Source organism: Trachypithecus francoisi, unplaced genomic scaffold, assembly GCF_009764315.1.
Source record: "Trachypithecus francoisi isolate TF-2019V2 unplaced genomic scaffold, Tfra_2.0 Lachesis_group1, whole genome shotgun sequence".
Classification (NCBI taxonomy): Eukaryota; Metazoa; Chordata; class Mammalia; order Primates; family Cercopithecidae; genus Trachypithecus; species Trachypithecus francoisi.
In genome coordinates this window covers 100,105,258-100,120,411 of record NW_022681454.1, presented here as the reverse complement: position 1 = coordinate 100,120,411, position 15,154 = coordinate 100,105,258, and the positions used below count along the sequence as shown (strand labels likewise).

Here is a 15,154-nt window from a genome sequence, read left to right as displayed (position 1 = left end):
TTCTTTATCTTGCATTATTAAAATTTTATACCCATTGAGCCCCCAGCAATCATCATCTGTTCTACACTTTCATAAGTTTCACTCTTTTAGGTACTACATATATTTGGAATCATGCAGTGAATTAAGCCAGTCACAAAAGGACAAATATGATTATTTTTTAAATCTAAGTTTCATGTTTACCTAATAGTTGTTATACATAATGAATTAAGACTATTTTCTTTATGTAAATAATGACTATAGTTAGTATTAAGAATATTATATAGATAATTTTCACAAAATCTTCTGAAGATTTAATTCTGCCCAGTAGTTACAACAGCAAAGAGTTACAAACATATTGATGAAATATCCTTATTTTAAAATATTTATTCTTAAGGTTAACATTTTTTGGCCTATGTGATATTCATTCTCTGATGAAAGTATTACTTCTGAAAATTTTTCATAAATCAAAATATATTTTATAAACATAAAATGACCACAAGTAGAATTGAAACAATATAAAGATTGTGTTTTATTAAAATACAGAAATCTAATTTGTTTGGCACATATTATTTTTGCCTCTGAACATTAGCTAGAATTTGGCAATTAGCCATGCTATCTCCAGTTCAAAATTGGAAGTTGCTTCTTTCAGCTATATTGTTACTACCTGTACTAAGTTAATAAAGCATGACTTTACTTGCCATATTTACAGAATTCCTAACTTCCCCAAGAAGTTGCCCTCCAAAAGTCATGTTTAAGTGTGCTTTAAGTATACTTTTTAGAGACTCAAATATATTTTTCCGTTACAACAGTATTATATGTAGTTACACAGATTGGCACCATGAAGACGTTCATGATGCAGTATGAATTCATTATGAGGTATAACAGGAAGGCATAACGTCAATCAAACTTGATTTATTAATCACAGAAATTCTGAACTTGTCTCTTGCTGCTCTTAAATGGGTTTGTGGATCATATCTTTTATAGGAGTTTCTCATCTTTGTCAAGTATGTGGTATAATCCATATTATTTCTCCAGAATTATATATATATATAATTTTTTTTTTTTTTTTTTTTTTTTTTTTTTTTTGAGACGGAGTCTGTCTCTGCCGCCCAGGCTGGAGTGCAGTGGCCGGATCTCAGCTCACTTCAAGTTCCGCCTCCCGGGTTCACGCCATTCTCCTGCCTCAGCCTCCCGAGTAGCTGGGACTACAGGCGCCCGCCACCTCGCCCGGCTAATTTTTTTGTATTTTTTAGTAGAGACGGGGTTTCACCGTGTTAGCCAGGATGGTCTCGATCTCCTGACCTCGTGATCCGCCCGTCTCGGCCTCCCAAAGTGCTGGGATTACAGGCTTGAGCCACCGCGCCCGGCCCAGAATTATATTTTTTAAAGTTAAACATACAGAGGAGACATGAAAGTTTTGAGCTGTGAAACCAGTATTTGTAAGCCCTTGTTAAGTGCCTTTCCAATTCCATTCAACAGACATTTATGAATTCTAATGTGTTAGGCACAACACCAAATCATTAATATCTTTCACTTACATCAGAGGTCCCCAGTTCCCTGGTTCAGGGACCAGTACCAGTTCCTGGCCCATTAGGAACCAGGCTGCACAGCAGGAGGTGAGTGGTGGCTGGTGAGCTAGGGAGCTTCATCTATATTTACTGCCATTCCCCAGTGTTCGCCTTACTGCCTGAGCTCTGCCTCCTGTCAGGTCAGCGGCACTAGATTCTCATAGAAAGCGAGCCCTATTATGAACTGTATGTGCAAAGGATCTAAATTGAGTGTTCCTTATGAGAACTTAATGTCTGATGACCTGTCACTGTCTCCCATCAACAACAGATGGGACCGTCTAGTTGCAAGAAAACAAGCTCAGGGCTCCCACTGATTCTACATTATGGTGAGTTGTATAATTATTTTATTATATATTATAATGGAATCACAACAGAAATAAAGTGTGCAATAAATGTAATGCCCTTGAATCATCCCCAAACCATCGCTCCTTCACCCACTGCCAGTTCATGGAAAAAACTATGTTCCATAAAACCAATCCTTGGTACCAAAAAGGCTGGGCACCACTGACTTGTATCTCTTGATCCTCACTTTACCTCAAGAGATGGGTCTTCTTATTTCGATTTTAAAAATAATAAAGCTGAGGTTCAAAAAGTTTAAACAAGTGTCAGAATAGAAATTGAACCTAGATCTGCCTGATTCCTAGACTATGCCATGATTACCATTCTATGCTGCCTCTACTCAAGCAGTCCTTATCAACTGGTTTCCCAAAAGAGCAATGACTGTAACTATTGAAACACCTTTGAAATACCTTTGAAACTCCGTTTCAAACTGTTACAAAGAAAACCAACAAAATGGTTTTGTTTGTTTTTATATAGGTATATGGCTATTATTGATCCCCTGAAACCCAGACTGTCTGCCACAGCAACCAAGATTGTCATTGGAAGTATTTGGATTCTAGCATTTCTGCTTGCCTTCCCTCAATGTCTTTATTCCAAAACCAAAGTCATGCCCGGCCGTACTCTCTGCTTTGTGCAATGGCCAGAAGGTCCCAAACAACATTTCACGTAAGTTAATTCTCTATTATGATTTTCAATTCAGTTTATCAATCACTTAGGAAATTACAGATTAGGAGCAACAATTAAACAAATAAGACAGACATTTCCCCCAGGGTTCATACATTTTTTGGAAAAGGAAATATATAAAAATACTGTAATATAGTATTATTTGTATGTGGTCAATAAGTTTGTGTAAGTTACTAAGGTTTTTCATTGGAAATATGAGAATGTCTATGTGGGATGGTACTGGAGAGTTTCCTGATGGAAGTGATAAAAGATAAAAGCAATGTGCAAAGAAAAGCATTGTGTTATTGATTGAGAAATGAGTGAGAAGAAAGAAATCAAAGCCCAGATGTGTTGATTGCTCTTTTAGGGAGCTTAGTTGTATGGAAGAAGCACTCTAGTAAGTTATCTAATTTTATTTTGGTTTGATTTGGTTTATGTTCTTTTGCTTGCAAGCAAAAAGCGTTAAAAACCCTCAACACTAGATTGAAAAGGAAATATTAATATTATAATATATGGTAAAATTTGGTTCATATTTTATACCCACCTCAAATCAAGCAAAAAGGAATAATAATGTAATTGTGTAATTGTTTGCATTTTATTTTTAAATTATAGTCATTTAAATTTTATTTCAATAAAATGCTTATTTTTCTATTTTACTCATCAATTTGTCCCTTTAAAAATAGCAAATGGTGCAAATAATGGTTGTCTTTTAAAGCAGTCATTTTATCTACCTTTGCTCTACCCAAAGTTCAGATTTTTGAACAAAAATATTAAGAAGCACTTATTTAAGGAAAATCAGGCAGTGCATATTAAACTGAGTACTATATGCTACTCATTATTATTAATACATCTTAATTGTATGATAATGTTATCATCTGCAAATTATTTGTTGACTGAATTACTTCCTCATTGACTTTAAATCAATACTTAGTAATCTACTGAGAAACGGAAAGACAAGGATATTTAAGAATCACTTTACAAAGAAAATCCACTGGTATGGAGAAGACTGTTATAACAAACTTCTAAATTACTTTAAAGCTTTCCAAGACAGTGAAATCCACACAAAAGATTGTAAAATTATATTTGGGCTATTGTAATATGGCTTACTCTCCTTTTCATCTCTAATTGAATTCTTATAATTTTGATTGAAAGCTACTAAATACCAGAATTTAATTTGATAATTTACAGCAGCATACTTCTGGCTTGACTACTATGTCAACATGTTTTGTTTTGTTTTGTTTTGTTTTTACCAAGTTAATAATGCAATCAAATGGACCGTGGCTCTGGAAAATTGCATGTAAATGTCTTTACCTGATTTTTAAAAATTGTAGTAACTTGTGGATTCATTATGGCTCAGAGTATCACTTAATTTTTTCCTCCCATTTGAATGAAAAACAATTTACGTATGTCTGATGTTGCAGCAATATAGAAGATAGTCCTATATAGGAGAAAATATATGCCAGTTGATTTGTTTATTCTATCCCTTCCCTTTTCCTCCAATGACACATTTAATTAGTTTAGCTAAACAATTACCAAGCAGAATACAAAGCAGTGAAAGTCGTTCATCCTCAACCTCTAGGCAAGGAGAACATGTGTTTAACTGAGCCCTTCAACCCAGCTATAGTTTTCATATACCAAGTAAAGATTGACAAACATCAACTGGCAGCATTTGAAACATAAATATAAGTGACAATAGCATGATATTTTGATGGAATTTTGAGATGACTGTATAGAAATAATGTAGAAATAACTCTTGGTAGTTTTAATTATGATTTAAAACTAAGCAAATGCAGTCCCCACTATTTCATTCCAATAAGTTTTCAGCGTGTGTGTTTCTTATTTTTTGTAGTTACCACATTATCGTCATTATACTGGTGTACTGTTTCCCATTGCTCATCATGGGCATCACATACACCATTGTTGGAATTACTCTCTGGGGAGGAGAAATCCCAGGAGATACCTGTGACAAGTATCATGAGCAGCTAAAGGCCAAAAGAAAGGTACTGGTCCATGTTGTTTACCTAGCATTTGCATAGGATATGGTACATCAGAAAGAAAAACAATCTAGTCATGGCATGTTAATACAATATGATCTGATGCTCTATTCCTATTTTTAATGTCTTTGTTTTGATTTTTTTCTTTTCTTTTTTTCTTTTGGTTTTGTATAAGTCACTGTCTACATACTACATCAGTTTGCTATATAATAGTTACTTCATTACAGAAATACTTCTTAAAAAGTATCTTTTGTAAAGTATTCTTACTCTGCTGAAATTGCTAAAATTTTACCAAATTTCACTATTCCAGTTGATTGTATTTTTGCAACTCTGTCTTTCTTTGTCATTTATTGAAAAGAATGCCTCTGATGTATTCTATAATCTACTCAAAGCTTCTTTTATTCCAGGAATGACATCTCTTCTAGAAAGTCCAATAATTTTCTAATAGATATCTAATTTTCCTCCATCCCCTCTTGTCTCTCTTTATTTCTCTCGCTTTCTCTGTGTGTTCTTTCTCCTGATAAGACATTTTATATATATGTATGATTAAAGGATAAGGATTGTATTAATACTATTCTACAATTTATTGAGTGACATGAAAAAGGTTGTTTCTAATTTACATGAAACAAAAACATCTCTAAAAATATTATGTCTATATTTTACTATGATTATTTTTATTAAGATTTTTTCTACTACCATTATGCAACTAAATAAGTTAGATTTTTCATAAATTTGTGGAGTTAAAAGGAAACACATTCCATCCTTTTCTCCACAGTTGGTGTGTACCTAATGCATCTTGGAGAGGTTTTATCAAAGATAAATGAGTCCTACTAATTATGCCAATCATTATTATTTGTTCCATTTATGACTAATTTATTTACATAGTACTACTAGCAACACATGAACATTTCCTTTAAAAAACACTCAACAATCTTAAAAACACTTAGCTACAAAAACTCACTTAACAATGATCAATCAGGTTTTAAAAATGCAATGTACAAAATGGATTGCATTTTAATAGTGCGTTTTCTCTGATATTGACAAATAATACTAGACCATATTTATGTTTGGTTAACATTTACAATGATTTCTAGTATTTGAAAACAAAAAGTACGAATGAGCTTTTCTAGATCAATTTACTCATTTCAGGTTGTACAAAAATGTATCTACTATGTATGTAATACAATTTTATTTTTCTTTCAAAAAGCTTTTCTTAAAAATAATGTGCATGAACAACCAAATGGCCTCTGGCACCTACAAAGGAATCCTAAAGTGAGGAGAGTTTCAAAAACATGGCCCTCTTACATGAACAGTATCTCTTTCCCCTTTGTAATTTCAACCTGCCTTATATAACATCTTGCTCACATTGAAAGATACTCTCTTCTTGGTATAATTTCTTAGAGCTATATCTTAGGTATCATCACAGTGAATAACTGGTGTTATGTTCTGGGTATTTCAGAATAATTTCTCTATAGTGCCTGCTTAGTTTCTGTCTTTTATTTCTTTCATATTAGTTCAGATTTTTTTAAACATTTCACTATGCACTCCTAAACAAATTAAAATAAACCCAGTAATTGTAGATTATAGTTTTTTTTCATATGCATGTAATGTTTTTCTAGAAAGAGATAAAAATTTAATCTGAGTGTTTCTTTTATTTTTGAATTCAGTGTCCCAGAGGGAACACAAAGGAAGATGGATTTTTTAAAAAATTTTGTCTCTATATAAATGGTGAGAGTAAGGCAAAACATTTCCTTTTGATTTCATTACTCCACAATTTCAAAGTAGAAATACTAATTCAGACTGGGAGTGTAACTCTTCTAGAATATTTCAAAAAAGTAAGACATTTTAAAGTTCCAGTATATATGTCTTCCTCTTGGTTTGTATTCTAGGTTAAAATAATACGAAATGGCCCTTTATGTCATGGACTTCTCAAATAAATCTCTTTGTCCTTGGATTTCTTTTACATCAGTATTGGTATGACCATTGATATCTAGGCACTAATACGCATATTGCTGAAAATAATAAAATTTTAAAATATAGCTGGCTCTTCTCTTAATTTTTTTCTTTTTATCTAAAATCAAAATATTGGTCTGGAATTGTTTAGAATACAGCTATTACTTATTTTGGATTCATATGATTACTTAAAACACAGAAGTTTTACCCTGGATGGGCCGTTTATTCATATGTAGTCTCCTAGATAATACACCTTTGATATTACAGATTGGACATGAGACATTAAAAAAAAGGCTCATGGCTACATGAGTGCAAACTAATCATGACTATTGGGAAAAACCATTCTATACACTACTCTGAGCCAGACTCTTAATTATAAAAGACTACACAGGGTGGAGTAGGATGGTCAAATAGAAGCCTCCACTGATCATCACTCCAGAAGGACACCAATGTAACAACTATCTACACACACAAAAAATAATCATTTCATAAGAACCAAAAATCATGAGAGCTCTCACAGTATCTGATTTTAACGTCATATAGCTGAAAGAGACACTGAAGAGTGTAGTAAAGACAGTCTTGAATTGCCAGTGACACCCCCATCCCATCCCCAGCAGCAGCCATGTGGCATGGAGAGAGAATCTGTGCCCTTGGGAGAGAGAGCACACAACAATTGTTAGACATTGCTTGGAATTCAGTGCTGCCATGTCACAGGAGAAAGCAAAACTGATCTGAATCTAGCTGATGCCTGTGCATAGAGGGAATATTTAATCCAGCCCTAGCCAGACAGGAGTCACCCATCCCATGGGTCAGAAGTTGAGTTCCTCCACGCGTCACCAATGTGGGCTAAAGTCCTCTGGGGCTCCAAATAAACTTTAAATGCAGTATAGGCCACCAAGACTGCAACTCCTACGTGAGTCATAGTGCTGTGCTGGACTCACAACCAGTGGACTTGGGTGGTGCACAACCTACTGAGACATCAGTGGGGCTGACTAAGGGAGTGCACGTACCACCTCCCCACAATCCCAGGCAGCAGGGCTCATGGGTTCAAAAGGGACTGGCTCCTTCCACTTGGGAAAGGAGATGAAAGAGTAAAGAAGACTTCGTTTTGCATCTTGGATACTAGCTCAGCCACAATAAGATAGGGCACCAGTCAGAGTTATGAGGATCCCTTTCCAGATTCTAGGTCCAGCATGACATTTCTAGACACAACCTGGACTAGAAGGGAACTCACTGCCGTCAAGGGAAGGACCCAGTCACAGCAAGACCCATCACTGACTGACTAAAAAGCCTTTGGGAGCTTGAATAACCAGTGGCAATACCCAGGTAGTACACCATGGGCCTTGTGTGAGCCTGAGAATTGCTAGCTTCAAGTGAGACTCAGCACATTCCTAGCTGTGGTGGCTACAGTGAAAAACACCCTCTGCTTGAGAAAAGCTAAGGGAAAAGTAAAGGGGACTTTGTCTTCCATGTTAAGTAACAGCTCAGCCACAAGGAGGTAGAGCACAAAGTGGGCTCTTAGGGTCTCCGATTACAGACCTTGACACTTGGACAACATTTTTGGACCTACCTGGACCAGACGGCAGCCCACTGCCCTGAAGGGTGAATCCCAGGCCAGACAGCATTCACCACAAGCTGACTTAAAACACCCTGGGCCTTAAGTGAACATAGGTGGTAGTCTGGCAGTACTCCCTTGGGCCTGTGGCAGTCGTGGCCACAGGAAGGGTCCTCTGCCTTTGAAATGAAGAGGGAAGAAGGGAAACAACTGATTCTTGTGGTTTGAATGTCAGCTCACCCACAGTACAATAGAACACAATATAAACTTCTCAGATTTTTTACTCTAGTCCCTGACTCCCAGCTAGCACCTCTAGACCCACCTAGGAGGAACTCTGGACCCACCAGAACACCTCTGGATCTACCTGGGAGAACTTACCACCCTGAAGGGAAAGACACAAGCCTGGCTGGCTTCGACACCTGCTCATTGTAGTATGCCAGCCTACAAGCATAGATGGTAGCCAGGTGGTGATTAAAACAGGCTTTGGGTGAACCCCAGTGCTGTGTTTGCTTAATGTGTGACCCAGTGCAGTTCCAGTGGTGGTGACCACAGGCTGCTTGTGTCACCCCAACGAGCTCCAGTGAAGGAAGAGAACAAGAGTCTCTGTCTAGAAATCCAGAGAATTCCTCTGGATCTTATCCAAGACCAACAAGGCAGTATCTCTGTGAGTCTGCAAGAACCACAGCCCTACTAGGTATGTGGTACACCCTAATGCAGATATGACCTAGATCACAACACCCAAGTCTTTTTGAATATCTAGAAATCCTTCCCAAGAAAGATGAGTCCAAATGGGGCTAGACTGCAAAGACTACAATAAATTACAAACTCTTCAATGCCCAGACACAGACAAACATACATGACCATCAAGACCATCCAGGAAACATGACCTCATGCAATGAACTAAACAAGGCACCAACGACCATTTCTGGAGAAACAAAGATATATGACCTTTCAGACAGAGAATTCCAAACTGCAGTTTTAAGGAAACTCAAAGAAATTCAAGAGAGCACAAAGAAGGAATTCAGAATTCTATCAAATAAATTTAACAAAGAGATTGAAATAATTAAAAAGAATCAAGAAAAGTTGCTGGAGTTGAAAAATAGAATTTATATACTAAGGAATGCATTAGTCTTTTAATAGCAGAATTGATCAAACAGAAGAAAGAATTAGTGACCTTGAAGGCAGGCTATTTGAAAATGTACAGTAAGAGAAAACAAAAGAAAAACAAGGCCTGGCACAGTGGCTCAAGCCTGTAATCCGAGAACTTTGGGAGGCCAAGGTGGGCAGATCATGAGGTCAGGAGATTGAGACCATCCTGGCTAACATGGTGAAACCCCATCTCTACTAAAAATACAAAAAATTAGCTGGGAGTGGTGGCGGGTGCCTGTAGTCCCAGCTACTCAGGAGGCTGAGGCAGGAGAATGGCATGAACCCAGGAGGCGGAGCTAGCAGTGAGCAGAGATGGCCCCACTGCACTCTAGCCTGGGTGACAGAGCAAGACTCTGTCTCAAAAGAAAAAAGAAAAAGAAAGAAAGAAAAGAAAGAAAGAAAGAAAGAAAGAAAGAAAAGAAAGAAAGAAAGAAAGAAAGAAAGAAAGAAAGAAAGAAAGAAAGAAAGAAAATAATGAAGCATACCCACAGCTTCTAGAAAATAGCCTCAAAGGGGCTATGTAATTTATACAAAAATCAAATCTAAACTATGAAACTACTACATAAAAACATTGGGTAAATGATCCAGGACATTGAGCAAGGCAAAAAGTTCTTGAGTAACACCCCACAAGCACAGGCAACCAAAACCAAAATAGACAAAAGGAGATCACATCAAGTTAAAAAGCTTCTGTGCAGCAAAGGAAGCAATCAGCAAAGTGAAGAGATAACCCACAGAATGGGAGAAGATATTTGCAATCTCTCCATCTAACAGAGTTAATAACCAGAATATATCAGCAACTCAAACAACTCTGTAGGAAAAAAAATCTAATATTCCAATTAAAATTGGGCAAAGGATCTGAATAGACATTTCTCAAAAGAAGACATACAAATGGCAAACAAGCATAGAAAAGATGCTCAGCGTCACTGATCATCAAAGAAATGCAGTTCCAAACTACAATGAGACATCGTTTTACCCCAACTAAAATGGCTTTATTCAAAAGTCAGGCAATCACAAATCCTGGCAAGGATGTGAAGAAAAGGGAACTCTTTTACTGTTGATGAGAATGTAAATTAACACAAACACTATGGAGAACAGTTTGGAGGTTTCTCAAATAAAAATAGAAATAGCACTATCATATGATCCAGCAATCCCACTCCTAGGTACATAACCAAAAGGAAGGAAATCAGCATGTCAAAGAGACATATCCATTGCCATGTTTATTGCAACATTATTCACAATAGCCAAGACTTAGAAGCAACCTAAATGTCCATCAACAGACGAATGGATAAACAAAATGTGGTACATATACACAATGGAGTACTTTTCAGCCATAAAAGAATGAGATTCTTTCACTTGTAACAACGTGGATGGAACTGGAGATCATTATGTTAAGTGAAATAAACCAGGCACAGAAAGATGAAATTTGTATGGTCTCACTTATGTGTGGGAGCTAGAAATGAAAATAATTGAGCTCATGGAGCTAGAGAGTAGAAGGAAGGTTCCAGAGGTTGGAAGCATAGTGGGAAAGTAGGAGTGAAGTGAGGAGTGTTATTGGGTACAAAAATATAGTTCAAAGAATGAATAAGTTCCCATATTATATAGCACAATAGAATGACTATAGTCATCAATAATTTAATCATATATTTAAAATTACTAAAAGAGTATCATTCAATTGTAATATAAAGGATAACTGCTTGAAGTGATGGATACCCCATCCTGATGTGATTATTATACGTTGCATGCCTGTATCAAAATATCTCATGTAACTCATAAATGCATACATCTACTATGTACCCACACAAATAAATAAAAAACAATGAAAGACTAGCAGATGCTGATTGAACTCCCAATTACTCACGTACAAGAATACATAAGAGCCGAAAAAATTTTAGGCTAGTCACGAGCAGACCTTTATAAATATTGAAGAGCATTGCTTCCATTTTTCTTTCTCCCACTATTTTTAGGAATTGTGGTCAATTTCAAACCTTGTGAATTATATTCCTTGAAGTATAGCCAGTTGAAATATTTCACTTTTTTATGTTATATAGAACCTAGCATATTTAAACTTTGAAGTAATATAAAACTTTTAGATAATTTTGGATTAACTACTCCCACTCAATTTTTATTATGCCCTGCCTAACTAGCAACAGTTTAAAAATAACGACACTGGTTTTAACTAGCACTAGGTAAAAAGATTAAATATTACCCTTGAGAAATAAGTTAATACTTTTAAAAATATTTCCTCACCATTGAAATTAGAGTGTTGAACCTCTTAAATGTAGCTGAGCATTTAACTTAAGAATCCCTATACTTTAAAGAAAAGTATATTCAACTAATTTCAAAATATAGCATATTTTGAAAGCCTAGGCTGTTTAGTTCAATTTTTTCAATGATAATTGGTTACTAATCTTGTCAAAGCTCTCCTTCAAGAAATGTGTACTAGTCAATACATTACTATGATATTCAAGTTGGAAATTGAAATTACAATACTTCTATAAATTGTAAGAGAGAATGCTTTCTTAACATTATCCTGTTTGCTGAGAAAGTTATATTAATGCTTACATTCCAATTTGAGAATAATTTAGTATCTAGAAAAGGAAACTGATCCTTGTCAACTTTATTCTACTTATTAGTAGGTAGTCAAAGATTTTGACTACCTTTTAAAACATTGGCTAAAATGCCATGTATGAAAATCATTATTGAAACTACCTGTTTAAAATTATAACAATTATACAACAAAATTTGAAACTTTATGTCTTTACTTAATACACCATACATTGGTATATGAAAAGTTGAATTTTAAATATCTAGTGTTCAACTCACAAACTGACTTAAAATACACTTATAGCTTTAAAAAACTTCCAGATTGATAGATCTGATAAGAATCTAAAATTTAATGAATCCCTTGCCTTGCTCTTATTCTGTACTAAAATCAAAGACTGTGTAAGGAGGAAATGAGTAGAGGAGCTAACAGGTTTCATATTTAGGACATTTGGTAAAAGAAATTAAATATACTATTTAATTGTCTTAGTCTTGCCAATATCATACTGTTTCCTAAATAAGAAAACTATAGATATCTTCTCAAAGTCATTTGTAATGCTTCTTAGAGTTAGCATCTTATTTATAGCTCACTAAATTCATATGACTACAATTTGAACTCATTCACTTTGGAAACAGAAAATATTTGCTATCCATCTCTTCTACATAGTATTTTCATAAATAAAGACTACTTACGTCTTTCCATCTCAGGTTGGAAGAAAATGTAGTCACATTCTCCTATAAATAATTTTAAAATCCTTGGCAATGACAAAATACATCCCAAAATATATGTGTGAGGGAAACAAATGAATCCCTATTGGCATCTTTGAGTAACTATCTATAACATTGGCCTTATACAACATAAATGCTACAAGACCAATGGTTAATTAGCAAGATGGAAAGAGAATAAATTATACTAATCAAGAGTTATATGAATTGGACATAAAACATAATATTTAAATGATTACAATTATAAAATGCATCAATAAGAAAAAAGAAGTGGTGTCTATATAGGGAATGGAAACAATGTGAATAGTTATACTATATCAGATCCACCTTCATTCATCAAAGATAATTTATTACAAATTCCTACTGTGGAAATGGAATAGACAAAGTTCATCTGAATTCAGAAAAGATGTTTTCTAGTCTTCTGTTAGCATTGTGAATCAGGTAAAGAAAAATGAACTGGTTTCAAGTTGCATTAGTATTGGTTCAATGCCAAACCTCTGCATGTGTTGATAAAGAGAATTATCTCCACCTGAAGGAAAGTTTCTAAGAACATGCTGCAAAGCTTTGCCCTCAGTACTAGTATGTTCAAATTTGATCAATAACAAAAATATCAATTCTTGGTCATGAAAGTAATTCTGTAGATACAGACAGACTATTAAATAACTGAATTAGGAACTAGCAAAGCCAAGAGCTCCGTGCCATGTGCATGACAGGCTGTGCATGCAGTGCCTCGGCCCCACAGCTAACTAGAAAGAACAGGGTCTTGGATGTGAAAGATCCTTGTATTCGTGTTTTTGCCCTGTCTAGGAATAATCTTGATCACACGTATTTAACTTTATTATGCCCTGTTTGCTGAAAATTGTGGAGGTTTAAATAAGGTTGTGTGTAGGGAACTTTTGGAATTAAAATTGTGGTTCTAGTGCCTAGCACTGTATCTTTCACACAAGAGGCATTTAGTTCATGTGGATGTTTGCCTTTTCTCCTATCATTTTGTATCTTTTCCAATATAAAGAATCTCAAATCGGATGCAGAACTCATTTCCAGACATTAATGTCTGATTCTCCTTTTTTTCTTTTAATTAAGAATTTGTTCAGATGGCTATAGATTTTGTCAAGATTTATAGTCAAGATAATTACATTAAAGATAAAATCAGTTTCTAAGTGTCCTAAGGTTTTCTCTGGTTTTCTGTGCATTAATTATAACAAGAAATATAAATGTCAAATTTCCTGTGGCTATATTCACCACAGTGACAACAACAGCAACAGCCACAGAGGAAATGGAGTCATTTTCCATTTTTCCTTCTCAGATTAAGCCTGTAAACTAAATCTCTTACTCTTGGAGAATATCCATTATAGCAAGTTGAACCAAGAATTTGATAGCACATTTCCTTCTCTGTGTTTTAGTATTTACATCATATTTTATGCTATTAATCTGAACTTCTGCTTAACAGTTGTCTTCCTTAACTACCCTGCTTAGTGATCAATATAACACAATGTGTACACATTTCACATTTTTCTAAGAGACAGCTGGCTGTGCAGTATCAGCAGTAAATGTTCAGGGTAATTGAAAAACTGCTAAAATGCTGGCTTTGTGAAAAGACTGGAACTTTTGTCTGACTCTTTTTCCATACCAATTTATTTATCTTTATGTACTTTGTTGTAATAAAAAAAACTTGAAATTACCCATATGACTTAGACTTCCAATGTTAATACATCATGGAGGTGTTCAAGCTCATATATAATATACTTGTGATTTACCTATTTTTATGTCCCTCTCTCATTTCTACATTTTCGGGACACATTTCCACTTATTTCCATACATCTTTCCTTCATAATTTGTCATAATAATGATTGTTATTCTTATTATTATTAATCATAAAACCATAATATCTCCATTTAAAAACTAATGTATTCTTTCTTTTAAAAAGACATGTTATCATATTGGTATAAAACTAACATTTTAATAGTAAGTTTTCTAGGGAAATGAAAGTCAAGAACTAGAAAAACATTTTAAATTTCTGTTATGTATTATGAAATATCTTCCCAAAAGAGAAAAATATTGTAAGAATTGTATATAGAAATCCATGATTATTTACCAATTATTTTTCATTCAGATATTTTGAGAAAAGTTTTTATTTTGACTAATGAATCAATGAATATCATTAGAATATATCTATCTCATATCATTCTGAAAGTATATAAATATTTTAACCCAGCAGTGCATGATGAAAATGTATGCAACTGGTTCTTTAAAAGCTTTTGTTTAAAAGAAAAATAGCCAAAAACAAAACAAAGTCAGAAAACATCTGAAGCTTCTGATGGGCTTGTATAATATTACCATATATACAATTCAACTAGTGTTTCTAACTGAAACAATGAAGCTTAAAGAAAACTAATAGCTCTTTGCTAATTCTAGTAACTTTACCCCATCTCACGGTACAACTTGCAATCAGGAGAGCCTTCTACATCTGAGTTGTACATTGATTGCCAATACCACATGCTTTAAACCCTTTGATTAAATATTCCTCCTGCTCTCTATGTGTGGCAGTAAATGTGAAACATTTTGAAAAGCCTAGAAAAGTTTTTTTTTTAATTTTTTTTATTATTATACTTTAAGTTCTAGGGTACACGTGCATAACATGTAGGTTTGTTACATATGTATACTTGTGCCATGTTGGTGTGCTGCAC

At 34.7% G+C, this 15,154-nt stretch overlaps 1 protein-coding gene across 1 annotated transcript in view; it reads left to right on the top strand.

Moving 5' to 3' along the window:
• The window catches only part of TACR3 (tachykinin receptor 3), a 74,445-nt gene that overhangs the window by 11,826 nt on the left and 47,465 nt on the right, over positions 1 to 15,154 (top strand). The window contains exons 2-3 of the mRNA XM_033214908.1: positions 2,364 to 2,552; positions 4,399 to 4,549. Of these exons, the coding sequence (XP_033070799.1) occupies positions 2,364 to 2,552; positions 4,399 to 4,549 (340 nt within the window). The remainder of the gene's footprint in view (positions 1 to 2,363; positions 2,553 to 4,398; positions 4,550 to 15,154) is intronic.